Genomic DNA, 20,837 nt, shown 5'->3' with positions numbered 1-20,837 from the left:
ACTCCGATGTCAAGAAATAATTTCCACCTCTGGATGAACCACTCCACACACTGCAACAAGTACTGCTGTATAGATGAATTCTAATGTAACAGAATTCAATGATGTATACTACCTGCTCTTATAAGAGAAATATTACATATCAAATTCATTCAATTGTACTGAGTATTTTATAGGCATAGATTTGCATTTAGATCGTCCTCCTGTTGTTATTTAGGTAGGCAAGTTAACGATTTTTGTTGTCCCATCAGACTTTTAATATGTTTAAATCTTATCTAGCTTTGGTTTTCTTTACCTGTTTCAATTTGGCATTAAATGCTCTTTTTAATTGTATTGATATTTTATTGTTGTAAACCGCCTTGGAGGATAATGACAGAACACTCCCAACTACTTGTCTCTTCAGGAATTCTTATACCTTGAGGCTACTAATCTCCCAGTGAACCCAGTGCCAAGATGCTTATCTGTAGTTCACTGACATGCTCCACACACGCCATTTGTGCCTTTTCCCAACCTCCATTTTCCGGGAAGCGCCATTCAGAGAAGATGCGCAATGGGATCAGTATTGCCTCTGAAAGCTTCGTGCTCAAGCTCCACTCCTTCTCTCCCAGTGCAGATTCAAGTGTGACAACTACCACCCTTTCTCCACAAAAGTAAGAATTTCCTGAGCTTTGCTGACCAACTCCACACAGTCCACACACCTCCATCCTGTTGTTCTCTTCAAACCCTTTTTTTCCTCTCTAGGCTGAGTCTTGCTGATAACCTTTGCCTGAAAGATGGTACTAGCTATATCTCTGAAAGCTCTGTGGACACAGTTCTTCTAGGGGTGGTGAGTAGAAGATAGGTGTCGCTGTAAGGGGAGGAAGAGGCCAAACGTTTTTTCTCCCAGAGCAAAGCCAACTGTGATGCACTCGGACCTTCTGAATCAAGGTAAGAGACTTTGCAAAGGAGGAGGCTTGAGTAACAAAATAGACATCAGTGGCTCCAGGTCCACTGACCCCTTGGCTCTGCCTCTGCTGACCCGCTTTCTGTCCTACCAGTCGGACTGGCCACTATCCACCATTGCGTCTGCCAAAGACTCCTACCTCCTTAACAGCAAAGTAGGCAACCCACTTAGTCCATGCGCTTTTCTGAATACACAAAGAGCTTGGTCAGACAGAGCTTGGTCTCTTCATGTTTACACCTCCTAAAGCTACTTCCCTGGGCTACGCAAGGAGCTAAGTGCTGGTATCATGTGTGTAGGTGTTGGATCAAGCAAGCAAGGCCCAGGATCCTAACTGACTGGATATCTGCTTTCCCCTTATCAATCGTCTCCCCTACACCCCAGGAGATACACAGTGAAAATGGGGTAGTTTAGTTTTTCCATTGTCTCTATTTGCCTTGAGGAACTCTGCTTACTCCCCTCATTGACAGATTCTATGTACCTTGGCATGCATAACGATGCTCATGTTTAAAGTTACTTGGCTACCTATGGGGAACTTGAAGCCTGGTTTACTTATGGGGAGCACTTCTCTCATGTAGAATACCACTCGTCTGAATTCCCCTGTGTTCAGATTATGGCAGGGGTCCCCAACAATTTTGAGACAATGTTATGGGTGCTCTCACAAAATGGCTGCTGTGAGGGGGGTTGCCCGTCACCAACCCCCCCCCCCCATTTTACAGAAGGCAAACTGGTGAGACTAAAAGAAAAGTGACATGCCCAAGAACCTCAGTACAAGGCAGAGGTAGGTTCTGAGCTCCAAAACTACTTTTGGAACCCAAATAAAGTTAGTGCTGGAGGATAGCACTTTGATTGCATCATACCAGCTTTACAGTTAAAAAAAAATGTTTTTAATTTTTTTTTAGAAATTGAAAAAAATCCAGGAAGGGCAGGTTGCCTGGTAGGCACCAAAAGTGATGTGCGTGGACACATTGGTGCCCACAATTGCCATGTTGGAGACACCAGGACTATAGTAAAAGTCATGTGGGTGGTAGCAGCTGTTGATTAATTAGGAAGGAAACATGTCTCAGCCTCTCCTACCTTGCAAGGGCAGTGGGAGCAGGTGTCCTTTTGTTGCAGGACTCTTTTTCATGTTCAAAGGTGACATAGAAATGTTTTATTAATAAATTAGTCCCAGGTTTTTGGTTTGCTTGATTACCTCTCTAGTTTAAAGAGTACTTTCTGTCCCCAGTTCTCCAATTTCTTTAAGGCAAGGGTGGGCAGACTTATTTGGGTTTTTTTACTGGAACCAGAAGCTCCACCAACATTTAGAATCAAAGAATACAGAGTCCAAGAATTTGTTCTGAGTCTCAGAATACAGCCCCCTTTCACACAAAATTCCAGTCCTAGTTAACTTAATCCCACTCCACACACACACACTTTCTTCATTTCAGGACTATAATTTGGAACAGGAGGTAGTCATTTTGTTATTCCTATTGTTAAATACTCTACACGGGACTGTATTTGAAGAATGTTTGGAAAATTCATCTTGTCAAGAATGCAGTGGCCAGGATATTGACTGGAACCAGTTATAGGACTAATTTACACCAGCCATTTATCCCAGGGTGGTCATGAGGTCATCCCTGCGTGCCCAAATGACACACAGCTGATCCTGGGGTGAACTGGAGACAATCTCTCAGTTCTCCCGGGATAGCTGGAACTGCTTTTCCCCCGTTTTTCCCACTGTCTTGGGACCATCCCAAGCTCCGCGGGTGGTGTGGCTCTCCCTCCCGGGGTCCTCCCACGAGTAGCAGGGCTCAGGAAACTGGCACAGAGCTGTGTGTGTGGAGTCCGTGGGCATCGGGGGAGAGCATTTTCGCCATCTTTGGGATGGTACTCAGCATCTTCCAGTGCTGAGTTTGTTGTGTGTTTGTGTTTTGTTTGTTTTTTAAAAAAACTCAACTTCACGCAGGATCACACCCATGCAATCGCTCAACTGTCTCCTTTAAAAACAACAACACCTCGTCCCAGAACGTTCCTCTTTACTTCCGGGACAACTCGCTGGCGTGTGGCCCCTGAGGGACGATCCCGGAAGTGGAAAACTCTGTGATCGTCCCTCCCCACTTCCCAAAGGGCTGCAGGTGTAGATGAGCCCATAGAGAGCATACAAGTCCTGCAACTGGCTTCTGCTCCATTTCTCTGCCCAATTTAAAGCACAGATTATTATCTCTACAGCCCTAAGTGCCTTAGGACCAGGGTATCTAAAGAACTGCCTTCTCCCATATGAGCTTGCCTGCTCAGTAAAGCCTGCTTGCGAAGCTGTCCTCTGTATTCCTTCAAATGCCTTTGATGGGGATGTGGTAGAGAGCATTTTCTGGCCACGCCTAAGCTGTGGGATTCCTCAGAGAGGCATCACAAAGACCTTTTTGTTCCAACAGGCATTTTGAGCTGTTGATTGCTTTTATGCTGCCTAGAACATTTGTGAATTTGCACAGGCTGCCCTCGTCTCTTAATTACTACATTTTTGGTACGTTTGTTCTTGATTGACTGTTTATAATCTTTAGTATTGTAAGCCACCTTGAGTGTTGTTGTTTCTAAACAGGAAGGCAAGGTATAAAGCTTTCATAAATAAATACCTGCATAAGGAAGGATGCAAATTTGTATAGTGCTTCCACTTGCCAACTGGGCTTGTGTTTTGAGCTTATGATGCACAAAAACACTGATGCAGATGCAATGCTAAGCATAGAGCTATGCTTAGTGCATAGTGCTTAGCAATGCTAAGCAATGCTAAGCATAGAGCTATCCAAAAATGAAAGGAAAGTGGAAATTAGCACATGAAAAAGGGAGAATACAATCTATCACATTTTCAAAGATCAACTAATATAGACTGTTATCCAGTACTGATAATGTTTGATACCATGATAGGATCTGAACTGCATAAATTTTTCTACATAAAAAGAAAACATGTTCTGCTTTCTGTCAAGCATTTCCACCTCCATAACATTAATATAGGTGGTAGGTCATATGTACCCCATAAAAAATAGATCACGGATTCTATGGCAAAAAAGGATAGGTTTTGAAGGTTTCATCCTTGAAGATTTTTTTGGTAAGCTGTGATATACAAGTAAAAAATATGGACTTGCAATGTCAGATATGAAGTATGAGATTTCCTTTCCCTTTTCCGTCCACTCTACTCCCTGATTTGTCAAAGTAAAAAATAAGGATCTCATTTTCTTTACAAACTGGACACTTAATGTGCCCACTGGCTGCCATTCTAGATTTCTAAAAAGCTACAGAAGCAGACATTCAAAACTGTTCATAATTAAAATGGGGAAAATTCTAGTGTCAATCAGGTTAAAGAAGTATCTTTTCCTGAGAGTGCTTTCAGGTGATAAGAAATACCAATCACATGCAAGATAGGGGCTGTGCTGATCCACATTAGTACAAATCGAAGACTTGGTGTGGGGAGAAGGGGGTTAGTGGGGTGCAGCATGAGTCACAACTTTCAATTGTGGACTGTGTTAGTAAACTGTAAAATGCACAGAAGGTGCTATTTGGCAGCACCCTACATTTTAACCTGCCTAACATTAAAAAAAAGAAAAAGATTTTAAGTGCGATGGCTAGCTGACATGCATTTCCATGTATTGTGGAGTCCAGTTTCTCGAAGGCATCATATTTAAAGTAACAATAATACAATCTTTGAAATAAAATCTTGCTCTTCTCACAGTTTACCTATGCATAATTAATCTTGAACTGGAAAAGCTGGAACATTAGTGGGGGCGGGGAGCAAATGTTTTTAATTATGGTGGGTATCAGTTTCTGCCACATGTGCTGTGGAAAATCTTTATAATCCATTAAATAGATAAAGGCTACTAATACATTTCTCATGGAGGATTACACATTCTCTTATTCTTCTAAAGCAACAAACTGACATATGGTATAAAATAAAAGGTAAGCGGTTTGTACTAAAGCTCTAAAAATTAATTCAATTTTCATTGCCCTCTTATTTATTATTGATTTCTAATGGATTGCTAAAACAGGTGAGCTTTCAAAACTTTCACAATTTTTATTTCTTGCTTTACTAGAACTATGAGCTATGGCTCCCTAAGGAATTAGGGGTAATTTTAAAGAGAAGTACACATTTTCCATTGCATCGATTCAATGATTGGTTCAGGGGGTGGAAAGCTTACCCGTTCAACTCTTTTTGAGTCTGTGTAATGCTAGTGATACTATACTGATTGACAGTGTTAGGACAATGGATCAACCCTCGGTTTTCCAGGAGGTTCTTCTTTTTTTCTCTTTTCACAACTTTGAGCATGCCATATCTCCAAGAGTCCAAAACTCCCGGCATGCCCTAGCAGGCCATACTGGCTGGGGTATGCTGGGAGTAGCAGGCCTTTTTCATTCTGAACATGCATAGGATTATGCCCTTAATCATTCATATCCCTCTTCCAAAGAGTTTAGAATGTCTATAAATATAGTTATTAAATTTTTATCATCACAACAACCCTCTGAGGTAATTTAGGTTGAGAGAATGGCTTGCAAAAGGCCACCCCACTGAGCTTCAGAGCCAATATATCTCTGAGTGCAGGTCTCTCTGCCACAATGCCAACACGGTCCCCACAAAACCGCATGTCTTAATAATGTTTCTACATGTGTGACCAGCGTCTGTTCACCCATTTTGTTTTAGCTGAACTTGCTGAGGCTCAAACCATTTTCACTCAATGGAATCATACAATTGCCAAGGTGTTTTTTTTTAAACGCTTAACTATTGTGCTGAGTTTCCATGCTAAGCCAGGGCCAAAAATAAAACAGTTTAATACGTAGAAGAGTTCAATAGGCAATAACACAGGACTGTTTAGTTCAAGCTCTGAATAAAAGGCTTAACTTTAAGCACTTGGGCACTTAGAACCATAGAGCTGGTAAAGACAACAAAGATAATCTAGTAGTCCATTGCCCCAGAGCTGGATTTATTAGCTTCAATTAAATGAGTTTCCTAAAGGTCACTGAGGGAACTCTTGTACCTCAGCATAGACAAGTGCTCTGTTGAACAAGGGTGGAATTAATGATCCATGTGGGCAGTCTGACCCTCAGAGCTAAACTAGTGCAACCTCAGTGGCACACATTCTGTGATGGAAGTTACTGTAGAAGTTATATGTCTACAGAGATTACTTCTCTGTTCTTCCACTCTTCCATCTAGTGGAAGAGTATTCTGCCAAAATTTTATAAAACTTAAATGTACAGGGTAGTTCTGTGATCCTGAGTCCCTGCAGAATTGGGCTCTAGCAGTTGAGAAGCTTTAGGTGGCTTGAGTAGAGTTGGAAAGCAGGAACAGAACTGATAGAATAGGCTAGGAGCCAAAGCCAAGGTCTTTGCCCATAAGATGGAAGGCAAGACAGGAGACTGCTGGACTGAACAGGTCATAAAGCAAGTATGGGAGGAAGAGAGGAGAGAAAGAAACAGGTCAAAGAACAGCCTAAAAAGTTCAATGGGGCAACCTATGCTAGAGATGCAGAGTTTCTGGGGAAATTTTGAGTTGGAATTTTCCTATGCAAATTAGGTTAATTTGCATTGGAAACTCTTTGGTTTTCAGTGTAAAAAGTTCTCGGGTAATCTAAGAGAAAATTTATTTTACTTGTATTTAGTAAACAACAAAGATTAAAAAATAAATAAATTCCCATGTTAATTTTGGTCCCAATACACCACAAGTATTTGACCTGAAATATTTGAGAGGGGATATTAAAGTGCATTTCATTTTTAAAGAATATTTAATTTTGCGTCCATCCAGAACATTCCTGACAGCTTTGCATGTTGCTTCTTCCAGAACCGAAATGGATTCTTGAGCCAAGGTGTCAGGGTAATGCCAACTAAATATATAGTGCACAAAATAGAGAGCCAACACATCTGAAGCTTCTCTGTAGCACAGGGCTTCTCTGTGCTTGTACTCCAGTAAGGTACATGCTCCATGCGAATGTCCATCTAAGCCCATCCATATTTCCTTAGATACTTGACAAATACACCTATATTTAACTGACAACAAGATTCCATTTTCTTTTTTTGCTCTGCTCTGGGGGAGTTAAATATTTGTAATAACCCATAATAGTTTGTAATTATGGTTTTATTGTTTTTCCTGCAAGTCTTTTTCAGGAGTATGTTACTGAAAAGATGGCCAATAGATTTCAAAACTAATATAATCTAAATAGTTTCAGGTTTCCCCCCCTTTTATAACTGAAATGACACCCATTCAAACAGCCCAGGGCCTGTAAGTAATGTTTTCTTTCTTTGCCACAAGTTAAGATCACATTTGTGTGTCACTGATTAAGCAATAAGGCTGCTATTTTATTACTGTTTCAACCTATGCCAAGCACAGGCATTGGGAGATAAACAGTCCAGTGTGGACCATCAGCTGTGAATAATAAAATTGTTTTAGAGCAATTATATTAATAGACAGACATAAAAAACACAGGACTGTTAACAATGCAACTTGCTTCAGCGAAGTAAATGTTTGTGTTTCTTTCTGTAGCAAACTATTTTGATTCAGATACATGTAAAATTGATCCCAAGGAAGGGGAAAAAATAACTTAACTATATTTTAGCAACTTTGTCCCTAAGGTTGGAATCATTAGCTGTATTCCAACTGGGTCAAGATATCACACACATGAGGGCAGGGACTGTCTTTTTTGCTAAGTGTAAGCCGCTCTGAGAGCCTTTTTTGGCTGAGGAGCGGGGTATAAGTATGATAAATAAATAAATAAATAAATATCCCAGCGGCTTTCAAACTTTGCCCAACAGAGGCCTGGAAACTTAACAATGATTCCTCAACAGGAAAATCGCTCATGGCAGACAAAGATCCCTGAAAGGCAGATTATGTGCAGCTGCAGGATAGTGTGGAGTTAGTTCTAGATTGTACTTTTTGTTTAAGGAAGGCCACAGTGAGGCCCAAAAGGGCCAGCCAGATGAATATGCACTCAAGAACATATCCCAGAATGCCCTGCAGCACACAGGGTTCCACTGCAGAAGATCAGGCGTTCCCCAGCAGACACAACAGTGTGGAAAGGGTTATCTGAAGGCAAAACCACTGCCCCAAACAGAAAAACCTCAGAAAGCATACTGTGATGTAACCTCAGCCAGTTTTCTATGATAGCTCTTAACTCAGAATGGGCCTTAACCAAGCCTTGTAAATAAGTCTATGAAAGTAACTAGCCTGCAAACGTTTTGACTGAACTGCTAAGTCACTAGTTGACTGCTAAGTCACTAGTTGCTTCTGTTTCCATGAGGAATACAAATTAGGGGAAGCCCCCTCCTCCACGGCCAACAAGGAAATGCAAACTAGGGGGGTGGGGGAACTACTAGCAAACAGGCTGGCTGGCGGGTCAGGGTGGGCATAGCTGACAAGTGGGTTTCTTTTCCTCCACAGCCAGCACTGAAACCACGCAGAATGATGAAGAAGGGTATAGAAGAGAGATGCATCCCTCCTCCACCTGATCACACTCACTTTCATGGAATTCTATGTACTGGCATGGAATTCTTGGGAGACCAGGCGAGTTGTTAAATGCAAGACTGCATTAACCTAAATGCAAGGATTAGGGCTGGTCCTTATGATACAAAATCAGCCAGCTAACACACTTCAAACCCCTAAAGAATACAGCTGACCAACATGATAAGCAGGTGCTTTACCACTCTGTTATGAATCCAAGACTGTCCAGAATGCAAGATAGTATTCCTCCCGTGCAAAAGTCAACTTTGCTCTGTAGCTAGTGTAACATGTGCAAAGGTGCCTGTGTGCAGAAGGTCCATTTTTTGTCCTTAGAATCAGCCCCCAGAAGCTGCAGACAGAAATTAAAATTACACTGGGTTTTTCAGCTAAAACAGCTTGAAAATTCAACTGCAACCCTACTTAAAGAGTACTCAAACCCAACCTATCATCTGTCTTATGGGGAGGGCCAGTAACATGGAAAGGATGCATTAGATCTTTTCGACAGGGTACACTGGAGTATTTCCTACTTTCCTGTTCTGATCTTAGCACATATATATCCTCCAAGCATGAAAGATGTGTTTGTCTCTCCAGGCTCAAGCATGCAACTTCAGAAATAACACTCAAAACTTCACAGCTGTACTGTTATATTTATTCCTGCATTATTATTGCATTACAATAAAAATGTTTTAAAGTTTCATATCTTGATTCCATTTTTAAGACTGTATTATATTTATATTATTCAAATATATCTGGCACTGATTTCAAAAGGCCCAAGATGAGTCTCCAACATTTATACCTCTAATAATGGTTCAAGCACATCCCATTTCCCTCTGATGGAAGGCAGACAATACCATTTCTGATCCTACAGACCATACTCACTTAACAACTGCTAAACGTCACTAGGCTGGCCTTTTCTATTTATTCATTTATTTTTTATTTATTTAAAATATTTATAAACTGCTCTTCATTATGAAATGACAAGATGGTGTATAGAATTAAAATAACACAAGCTACAATAAAACAGAAAACCTACCAAATTAAGTATTAAGAACCAGCCTGGTTAAACAAGTACGTTTTTAACAGGTGCTAAAACACCATCAAGGTTGGTGCCTGTTGCACTGCAGGAGTCCTAAAGGCAGGGTGCTTCAATAGGGAAGACCCCAGCCCTGGCTATGGGCATTCTTCATTCACTACCTCCTTTAGTTCATGCTGGGGGAAAACTTAAGAGTGCAATCCTCCAGACAACGTCCTCGGTAAGCAGAAGCCCCTGAACCGGGAGGCATCCGATCAACCATAGCATGGCAGAAGGAGTGGCAGAAGCGATTGTTGCCTCCCCGTCCTCTCGCCCTGCAGATTTTGTTAGATGAGAGTTTCTGCAATAATGCTTCAGAGGGAGAGAGAAGGAGACTGGGGGAGGCTCAGGATAAATCATATCCTGGCCTCTCCTGCCTCCTTCTCTTCCCACCCACCAGAATGCCCACTTTCTTCTTCCTCTGATGTCATTTTATGACCCTGGAACGCAGCCAGTGGGCAGGGAGGTGGGTCAGATCTCTGACTCCCCTTGCTGAGATCGGAGCGCTGTCTCCAACCTCAGAATCTAAACAATCCTATGGTCCCTGGCTAAGGGACCTTGGATTAGAGTATTAGATACTCATATATTGCTGTTGATCTTATATACACTGCACCCCTTATAAAACAAACTCAGTCAAAATAAAAGGTCAAGAGTGTTGCCCCTGAAAATATAGCCTAGATTTGAATACAATATGGAAAGCAGAGCTGAAACACATTTGGTTTGCATTTGGAGTGGTCGTGGTTTCTGTGAACGCGAGGGCACGTGAAAGCATAGTCGTTTTTAGCAGGCATGTGAAATTCAGGATAAACTTGGGCACAATCTATCTCCAAGGCCTCTGTATGTATTTAGAAAAAAAAAAACACTTGGGAAACTTTGGGCCTAATCTACTTTTCTTTTTCCTAAAGCTTTTAAAACTTGATTTTGTTCTGACTTTATACTGTTAGTTTTACCCTACCCAGTGCCTGTTTACCCTACCCTGTGCCTGTTTGCATTCTCTTCCCCTCCTTATTGTTTTATTATGATTTTATTAGAATGCAAGCCTATGCAGCAGGGTCTTGCTATTTACTGTTTTACTCTGTACAGCACCATGTACATTGATGGTGCTATATAAATAAATAATAATAATAATAATTTGAACTTTAGGAGCAAAAATCTGCTTTATGATCCTAATCAATTAAGTGTGTAATCCCATGCAAATCTGAGAGTTACAGGCCTTTTTTCTGTCTAAACATGTGTAGGATTGCACCCTAAAGGGATTATTTATATTAATTGTTTTGGCTAAAAGTAAGTAGGGTCTCATGAGTGCTGGTCTACCAAATGCAGTCAATTCATGAAAATAGAACTACACATACAAATTAGATTCATTTTTAAATTGTTCTACTGTCCTTTAATATTCATATCCCCAGCGTGACCCCTAACAGCAATGCTAGTGGAAAACATTGGCCTGGTTCAGACGCTAAACCATGCTCCTTAACCACAAAACGGTTAATGGAATGCATTAAGGTCAATGCATTCTGTTAACCATTTTGTGGTTAAGCAGCATGGTTTAGCATGTTTTGTCTGAACCAGGCCATTAAAGCAAAAGACTAAAAATTATAAACAATAGTACTCACAGTAGTAAAAACACCAAGAAAACCTGGACCTATAAATACTGTAAGTAAAATATTTCTGTCAGGATCCCTGAGCACAAGTCAGGTTAAGTTAGGAGAAGCTATGGATCCTCTTTTCAGAGTCTCACAATTGTTCACTGTGTAGGATGAAAACACATTGAAGACAAGGAACGAGCAGTAACGGGCTTAAAGAAACAGGTTTCGTGTAGGTTTAAAAGCAGGCATAAATAAACCAAGGTATTGTGCCAGAAGAATTTTTATTTTGAGCAAGGCAGTAGTGGAGGGTCATTTTTTTGCACATGATGGCAGGTTTCATCTCCAATATAGAACCACTGCACAATGCAAGCTGGGAACTATGGCAGCCATTGAGAAGTGCATGCTGGGAAACTCTCACGCCTCTCATCCCCTTCCCTAAGTGACTGGAGCAGACCGGTGCATTCTGGAACTTCTCCCTCCCATGTCGTCCCCATGAAGAATGGAAGGGAGCATCATTCTGGAATCCCTGCAGAACTGGAGGAACAATGCATGATGAGGCATGTCACCTTGGCATGCCTGGGAAAGAGAAGGGGCCCCTGCCCTGCACAGGGAGGGAGATACTCCGTGGAGCTGAAGCTCGCTGTCTACATTTGCACAATCTCCAAAGCTGGGTTGCAACCAAGGGGTGGGCTGAAAAGGGGATAGACTTAATACAACATACAGGGATTCTGGGAGATGCATGTATTGCACCCGCTGGCGGGGGTGCGGACGGTGCAGAATAAAAATAGCCTGGGGGAAGGGCAGAGGAAAGCCGTAGGATTAATGATGCATCCTTCATTTCTGCTCGGGAGGGTACAAATTCACGAGTAGGCCCTAAAGGATATCGGGGGGGGGGGGACGGGCAGGAGGGCGTTCAGCCTCTTCCTCTAACTGAGGCCCGATGGTGCAGCTTTAAGCACCTCTGCGCCGGTGAGGCTCTCCGAGGCGCTTCCTTCCTCTCAGCACGGAGGGAGCGGGCTTGCCCCCCCCCCCCGGCCTTACCTGGGCTCCTCCTGCTGCCGTCGCCGCCGCCCTCCATCTTTACTCCCATACCCTCGGCTTGGCCCCGCCGGCTTCTCCTTACTCGGAGGGCCCCGAGAGGCCCGGCGCCTCCCGGCTGTTTCCCGTCCTATCCTCCTTCTCTCTCCCGGCAAAGCTAAGCAAGGGGCGGGCCTTGCTGCCGGCGAGGTTGCTATGGCCACCGTCGCTCGCTTTGCCGGGAGTGTTACGTCCTGGGACCGGAGGAGGGGCGGGGGAAGGTGGACGAAGACAACCTAGATTTACGGCGGGGCTGCCCCAATTCTGCTCTGTTTACTCAGGAATACGTCCCACCGAGTCCAGCGGAGTTTACTCCCTGGTAAAGGTGGGCAGGATTGCAGGCCCAAAGGGAGAAAGTTAGGCGAAGGGAAGGCGGGAAAGACAAAAGCCGAGGCAAAAGACGAACAACGCAATGCTGTATAAGTTTACTCAGAAGTAAATCACGCCGTGTATTTAGGACTGCCGCTTTAGGCTTACCCCACATTCCTGTGCGCTTTGTGAGAGGAGGCTCCATTGAACACAACCGAGTTTAGCTCCCAAGTAAACACACATAAGGCCGTGCTGCAATCTCGTGTGCCTTTACCTTAGAGGAAGACCCATTAGACAAAGTGGCCCTTGCTTGTGAGTAAACATACATCGACTTGCTCAGAATTGCCATACTTACTACTGTTTGTACCTTTTTTCTGGAGCTCACAACATCCCTGTGAGGCGTAGGTCATGTTATGTGAAATAGTGTGGATGCTCCAGTGCACTTGTGAATAATATATACACCCCTGACTAGTAACTATCTTCCTTAGAGCACCACTAGGAAAGGATAGTGAGAGGTGGAGGGACAAAACCCTTCATTTCATAGCCTGTTCGCAAGCCTTCTCCTGCCTCCATGCCACTCCCTTTTGCATGTGGAGTTGCCGTGTGTGTGGGAGAGGGAGGCAGGGGCGGGCGCTTGGAATTGGTCCAATACCTTCCATTTGTTGATTAGTCGGCTGATGTGGTTAGGACAGATTTCACAGCCCACAGGTAATCCACTATTGTATATATGCCCTATGCAAGTGGGTGGAGGAATTACCTGTAGAAGAGCCCCCACGTCTTTAATTTATGCAGCTACAGCTTTTCTCACCTCTGAAGCACCTAGGCATGCCAAAGTGCTGATTCGCATACTCAAGAGAAGCAGGAATTGTTTTAATTCTGAATCCATAAAGGAACCCAATGCTTTGTTTATCATGGAAACCCAGACAGCATCCATAGCCTACCCAGAACCCAGGATCAACCCGTTTGCAGTTTGCAACTTGAAGAGGAGAAGCAACTTAGCTCTCTGAGAAGCCATTGAGCAACATTGACTAACTGCCATTGTTCTGTTTGAATTGCAGCTTCTGCTCCTCCCCCCCTCCTTTTCAGGTACTTCAAGCCTCCAGTTTGCTGCAGTTTGCAACTTGAAGAGGAGAAGCAACTTAGCTCTCTGAGAAGCCATTGAGCAACATTGACTAACTGCCATTGTTCTGTTTGAATTGCAGCTTCTGCTCCTCCCCCCCTCCTTTTCAGGTACTTCAAGCCTCCAGTTTGCTGGAGGCGCGAGCCGAAGGGCGAGAGCACAAGGGCTCTCGGCCTGTGGCTCTCAGCCGTGGGGCGAAGCCGGTCAAGCGGATCCTCTACTCTGGAGGAAATACCCCAGCCACGGTCCGGTCGCTGCCTCTTTCTGATTCAGGTCACGATCTTCTCATTGTCTCCTCTCAGTTCTTTTCTCCTCATATCTGTTCCTTATGGCTCGTTCCAATCTCATCTCTCCTAACTTAGTTCCTATTCGGTGTCTCCCCTCTTCTCAGCTGCCTTTTTCGTGTTCCTTATGGAACTGTCGCTCTCTTGCTTCTAAGGCCCCTGTCATCCAGGACTTGTTTATCTCTAGGTCTCTCCACCTCCTTGCTCTTACTGAAACCTGGCTTCCTGCCCATGATACTGCCATCTCTGCTGCCCTCTCTCTTGGAGGACTCTCTTTCTCTCACACTAGTCGCCCAGAGGGTCGGGGTGGTGGTGTGGGTCTTTTATTATCTAGTTTGTGCCAGTTCCAGCCTCTTTCCATTCCACCTTCACATTGCTTCTCCTCTTTTGAGGTACATGTGGTGAGGCTCTTCGCTCCACTGCGACTGCGGGTTGCAGTTCTGTACCGCCCCCCAGGCTCGTCCTCAAAATTTATCTCTGATTTTGATTCGTGGCTGTCCTTTTTCCTCTCTGACAACTGTCCTACTCTTATCCTGGGTGATTTCAACATTCATGTGGATGACCCTCAAGATGCTGCAGCTCTACGATTTCGCTCATTATCTTCCTCTTATGATCTTAAGCTTTGGTCTGATGCACCCACACATTCCCTTGGACACTGTCTGGATCTTGTTCTCACTCGGAATTGCTCTGTGTTGGACTTTTCTACTGCTCACTTTCCGCTGTCAGATCATCACCTAGTTTCTTTCAATATTACTCATAATCCTCCTCCTTCACGTCCCGCTTCTCGCTCTTGTCGTGACTTGCAATCTATCAATTACGAGGCTTTTTCCCAGTCCCTAGCCTCCTCCCTTCCTTCTGTCTGTTCGGCTGTCTCCTTGGACTCAGCTGTCTCCTTCTTTAATTCCTCCTTATCTTCAACTCTTGATAATCTTGCTCCATCTACAACTCGGATAGTTCGCCCTTCTCAACCCCAACCGTGGCTCACCTCTTCCCTCCGCTACCTTCGCTCTTGTTCCCGGGCAGCTGAACGCCTTTGGCGTAAGACCAGGGACCGGGCAGACTTTGTCCATTACAAATTTGTACTTTCCTCTTTCTCTTCTGCCATCTCACTGGCCAAACAGCAGTACTACTCAACGCTGATCCAGTCAAATGCTAGGCATCCTCAGCGGCTCTTTGCGTCCTTCAATTCTCTTCTGAAGCCTAATCTGCCATCTCTCCCCGCCTCTCTGTCTGCTAACAACTTTGCCTCTTTTTTCAATGCTAAAATCCAAACTATCCGCTCTGATCTGGCCAGCTCTGCTCCTCTTCCAGTTCCTGTTCCTCATCTGTCAGCTCCTCCTGCAAATTTCTCTGCGTTTCCTTCGGTCTCTGCGGATGAACTGTCTACAATACTGCGCTCTTCGAAGCCTTCCACTTGTTCTCGTGATCCGATTCCTTCTCGCGTCTTTATTAATCTTATTCCTGCTATCCTCCCTTCCTTGCTACATATTATTAATCTTTCTCTGTCCTCTGGTTCATTTCCTTCTGCTTTTAAACATGCTACAGTCTCTCCCATTCTCAAGAAACCTACTCTTGATAGGCTATCTCTGTCTAACTACCGACCTGTCTCTTTGTTGCCGTTTGTTTCAAAGATCCTGGAGCGTGCGGTCTACTCTCGCTGTCTTGACTTTCTTTCTAGTAACTCTGCTTTGGATCCATTTCAATCTGGATTCCGTCCTCTGCATTCCACCGAAACAGCCCTTACTAAGATCACCAATGATCTCCTTACTGCCAAGTCTAAAGGCCATTATTCCGTTCTTATTCTCCTTGATCTAACTGCAGCCTTTGACACGGTTGATCATGATCTTCTCTTAGATTCCCTTCATGACCTTGGATTTTGTGGCTCTGTCTATAACTGGTTTGCCTCCTATCTAGCGGGTCGCTCTTTCAGCGTGTTGACTAATGGCAGCTCGTCTTCCTCCTTTCCCCTTTCAGTAGGGGTTCCGCAAGGCTCGGTGCTTGGACCGTTGTTGTTTTCCTTATACATGTTGCCCTTGGGCAAGCTTATTCAATCTCATGGTCTCCAATATCATCTGTACGCCGATGATACACAACTATATCTGTCATCTCCGGAACTTTCTCCTGATGTTCACGATCGTATCTCGGCATGTCTTTCAGATATCTCAGCTTGGCTGCTTCATCGTCGCTTGAAGCTTAACATGGCAAAGACTGAATTGCTTGTTTTTCCTCCTAAACCTTCTCCTCATCTCTCATTCTCTCTTACTGTCAATGATGTTACGCTTACTCCGGTCAAGGAAGCTCGTAGCCTTGGCTTTATCTTCGACTCCTCGCTCTCCTTTATTCCTCATATTGAGGCAGTAGCTAAATCTTGTCGATTTTTCCTGTATAATATTGCCAGGATTCGATCATTTTTGTCTGTCTCTTCTGCCAAGACGCTTGTTCATGCACTGGTTATTTCACGGTTGGACTACTGCAACCTTCTTCTCTCTGGCCTTCCTTCTTCTCACATCAGCCCGTTGGTTTCTGTTCACCACTCTGCCGCAAAGATCATCTTCTTAGCACGCCGCTCCGACCATGTTACTCCGCTTCTGAAATCTCTTCATTGGCTTCCAATTCACTTCAGAATCCAATATAAACTTCTCCTGTTAACCTTCAAAGCTTTTCACGGTCTAGCTCCTTCCTATCTCTCCTCTCTCATCTCACACTATTGCCCCGCTCGTGCTCTTCGCTCCTCTGATGCCATGTTTCTCGCCTGCCCAAGGGCCTCTACTTCCCTTGCTCGGCTTCGTCCATTCTCTTCTGCTGCCCCTTACGCCTGGAACGCTCTTCCAGAACATTTGAGAACTACAAGTTCAACCACAGCTTTTAAAGCTCAACTAAAAACTTTTCTTTTTCCTAAAGCTTTTAAAACTTGATGTTGTGCAGACTTCTACTGTTACTTTCTACTGTTAGTTTTTCCCTACCCTGTGCCTGCTTACCCTTCCCTGTACCTGTTGGCATTCTCTTCCCCTCCTTATTGTTTTACTATGATTTTATTAGATTGTAAGCCTATGCGGCAGAGTCTTGCTATTTACTGTTTTACTCTGTACAGCACCATGTACATTGATGGTGCTATATAAATAAATAATAATAATAATAATAGTGAAGCTGATTGGTGGGAGATTCAGGACAGATAAAATGAACTACTTTCCACACACATAATCAAAATATGGAATTCACTTCCACAAGATGTAGAGATGACCACCAGTTTGGATGGCTTTAAAAGAATAAATTCCTGGAGGTTAAGGCTATCAGTGGCTACTAGTTCTAATGGCTATGTGCTACTTCCAGTATCAGAAACTATCTCTAGTATCAGAGCCTATATTCATCAGTTTCTAGGGAACATGGGTTGGCCACTGTGTGAACAGAATACTGGACTAGATGAACCCTTGGTCTGATCCAGCATGGGTCTTATGTTCTCCCATCCAGGCACTCACCAGTCTTAGACTTCCTTAGCTTGAGAAACATGTACTTTCAGACTATGTCCTCTTATGAACACCCTTTTCAGACTTGACAGAGGAAAAAAACAGAAACAGACCTATGCTTCCTTCAAGATGAACAAATTTATTATAGCATACTCTTTTGTGGACTACAGCCCACTTCATCATATACATGTGTTTATATAAACACACAGTGGGTGGGAAGGAATTGTGAACAGTGAAGTCAGAAAGAGCTGAAATGTCGAATGTACAGGCAGTGTTAATTACCTTATTTACAGTGGTTGTTCACAAAACAGTTGTCGGGTGATAATACAGATACCTTGCATTAGTTTGCCTACTAATATGTAGTGGTGTGTATGTGTGTGTGTGTGTGTTTAAAAAAAATCCTTATTCAAGCCATAGGAGATAGAGTTGAACTACTTGTTTAATTGTAGTATAGCTGTTCAGTAAGAGGGTATCCTGGGAGGTTAGAGTGTTCTTCGAACATATTTTGAATATTAAATACTGCTTTTTTTTTAATATTGCCTTTCTGATATCCAGGTTTGTGTCCATTTATTTTTTTGCATAGAGACTGGACTCTTTGTCCTATGCAGAATGCAATAGATAGAGCATTGCTGGCAAAGGGTGGCACATATCACATTGAAAGATGAGCAGGTGTATGAACCTCTAATGCTGTGGATTGCTAAGCAAGTACATGCCTACCTCCCCAGGCCTGCATGTATTTTCTGCATTTCAATTCCAACTGACTTGGAATTGTTTACAAATCCCATCACCTCAATCATGTATATGCGTGTGTGCATGTATATAAGATACATACTTACATACATACACACTTGGAACTTACGATAACACTTCATGTCTCTGATGATGTGGTCTGTAGCCCATGAAAGCTGATGCCATAAAAAAATGTGTTAGTCTTAAAGGTATCACGAATCTCTTTGTTGTTTTTGCTGCAGCAGATTAACACAGCTACCCCTCTGGAAATTCTTACATTAGTAGGGTGTTCAGAAGTGTAAATAACTTGCACTTGACATTCCCACACTTCTTTTTTAATATCTGAATCAGCTCTCAAACAGAAATAGAATCTACTTTTGTTCAATTCTGACTCCCAAGCTGTCGATCACAGCTCCATTAGAAGTTATTTCCTGAGTAATGTTGATATGAAATAATACAGAATACCTTTCAGAGTGCTGAGGCAGGCCATCTGAATGCCAGTAAAATAATATACATGCAAAATAGGTCTTATATCTGGAGAATTTAGAATTAACCCAGAAAATCAGCATGAATTTATTTCCTATTCAATCATGTATGAAATACTACATGGCAAGCCAGCCAAGTCTGGTGTTTATTTAAAGAGCTATGCATTGGAAATATAAAGAAGGAAGAAAAAGTGGAATTCTGTGCTGGGAACACTCCAGCTGAAAGACTTATCTGTCTGCCGGCAGAGTCTTTTGAAAGCACCACTTATAATTTTGGCTTCAGCTGCATGCTAGCATCACTACCTAATACAGTAGCATAATTTTCACGTTGTTTTGAAAAGTGTTTACAAATGGAAGCACCTCTTACTCAGAATGCCAATTGTTTGTAATGTATGGCTGACTTTTCAAATGTTCACGTTTTTAAGGCATTTGAACATGTTGCTAGAGATCTAATTTCAAAAATTAGTTCCCCCCTTCTTTAAATGGGCCACAATCCAACTGCAACCACTTCAGTGAATTCAAGCACACCAGCTCTGTGCTGATTTGTTCCTGTAAATTATGTCTGATGAACTGAAATTTTTCTCAATTTCATAAGGACAATGACTTACCATTTTAATACAATGCCTACTGCCTTCCCTCCCACATGCTCCAGTTGAGAAACAGAGCATACACATAAGGGTACAATCTAAAGAAAGTTGAAAACCCAAAGAAATCAATGAATGTAAGGCCACAGCTAGACCTAAGGTTTATCCTGGGATCATCCAGGGTTCGCCCCTGCCTGAGCTCTGGATCCCCTGTGTGTCACCTAGATGAACAGGTTTGACCCCTGGATGATCCAGGGATAAACCTTAGGTCTAGCTATGGCCTAAGTTCTTGTGCATTTTTAAGAGGCTCGTTGTTTTAATATGGCTGAAGTGTGCTGGATTTTCTTTGGAAATACTTTATATATTCTGAAAATATACAATTAAAACTCGCTTAAAACAAATAAAATACAGCATGAATGTCACTATCAGAGCCAGACCAAGACTTTTTTGTGGCTAAGGCAAAGGACAAGATGGTGCCTGTCCCCCGTTCCACATTTAGATTTGAACTTGACCGGCAATTGAATTTTACTTAAACACTGGTGATGGAACAGTGTCCTCCATTGCACTGCACCTGCCCCTAATTTAGGGGGTGCAGGGCAAACTGTTTAGCACACACAACTCTGTCCTTCAAACAGAAGGGAATAGCTGGGTGCTCAGGAGGAATGGCTGAAGGGCTGGCAATGCTGTCCCACAGCATCTATTGCCTAAGGGTGGTTTCCTCATTCTGCCTAAAAGATGAATTCTCTATTTTGGTAGTTGATGTAGGCCAACAGGTAGTCAGTAATGGGTCAGTAGATTGCTCTTTGCCTCAGTCTACTTTAGCACTGTTTTGTGACTAGCACTGCCTGCCTGCCTGCTTGTTTCAGTACCCCTCTAATGTCTCTTCAGCCTCCATTTTTATTAAAAACAACACAACAGATTAAGAATGACATGTTGGTGTGTGCTTCTGGCTGCTGTTGAATCCTTCTGCTTGCTGATTCCATCAAGCTTACTGGCAAATGGTTCTGGGAAGGGAAAGGGTAGACCAAAACCTTGGGAAAGGAGTGCTTCTTTCCTCTTTCTGTCCCACATCCCTCACCTACTGTGGATTATCTCAGATCTTAACTTCTACAATTTCTTCCCAAATGGAAAGTTAAGATCCACTAATAAGCACTGCAGCTTATTAGGTTACAGGTAGCCCAGGTTACAGGTAGCAGCTGCAGGAGGGCTATGCAATATAAAGGCCGTCATAAGTTCAAAGGAAAACCATCTGAAACTAAGCCAACCTTTGCTATGGTTTGTTGTATGACTTTTTCTAGGAAACTGCCCTATTCCATGGATTGCAAAGAAGGAGTAGCTAAACAATAAAACAAGTCCATGTCCGCTGCACTGGTTAGATAGGTAGTACGTTAATGTTCTAACTGATGTTCAAAGATAGTAATTCACTCACTGAAACTATAGCAGAGCTGAGATAAGGAAGCCATGTGTCTTAAGCCGTTGTTAAATGTTCTGCCTGTTAGATCACATTGATCCAGTTTGCAAATAACCCAGGAATTGGTATGGCTACACGTGAATGAGCCCATTGTCTCCCACCTGCTCGCCACATTTGATTTCAGAAACTGAGGAACACCCTATTCCTGGGTTATTGTGACATCTGAGCCCAGCACTCTGGGTTTTATTTAACAAAAAGTGGCTAAAACTCTGGGATGTTTAACCCTAAACAACCCAGTGTGCTGGATTGGCACATCATGCCAACAA

At 43.1% G+C, this 20,837-nt stretch overlaps 1 protein-coding gene across 1 annotated transcript in view; it reads right to left on the bottom strand.

The window, feature by feature from the left end:
• SPATA7 (spermatogenesis associated 7) overlaps positions 1-701 on the bottom strand; it is a 53,931-nt gene extending 53,230 nt beyond the window's left edge. The window contains exon 1 of the mRNA XM_063118483.1: positions 509-701. Coding sequence (XP_062974553.1) covers positions 509-701 — 193 coding nt within the window. The remainder of the gene's footprint in view (positions 1-508) is intronic.
• Positions 702-20,837: the final 20,136 nt, after the last annotated feature.

This window comes from Elgaria multicarinata, chromosome 2 (assembly GCF_023053635.1).
Source record: "Elgaria multicarinata webbii isolate HBS135686 ecotype San Diego chromosome 2, rElgMul1.1.pri, whole genome shotgun sequence".
In the NCBI taxonomy this organism is placed as follows: Eukaryota; Metazoa; Chordata; class Lepidosauria; order Squamata; family Anguidae; genus Elgaria; species Elgaria multicarinata.
The sequence above is the reverse complement of the archived record's forward strand: the minus strand, read 5'-3'. Positions and strand labels throughout refer to the sequence as shown.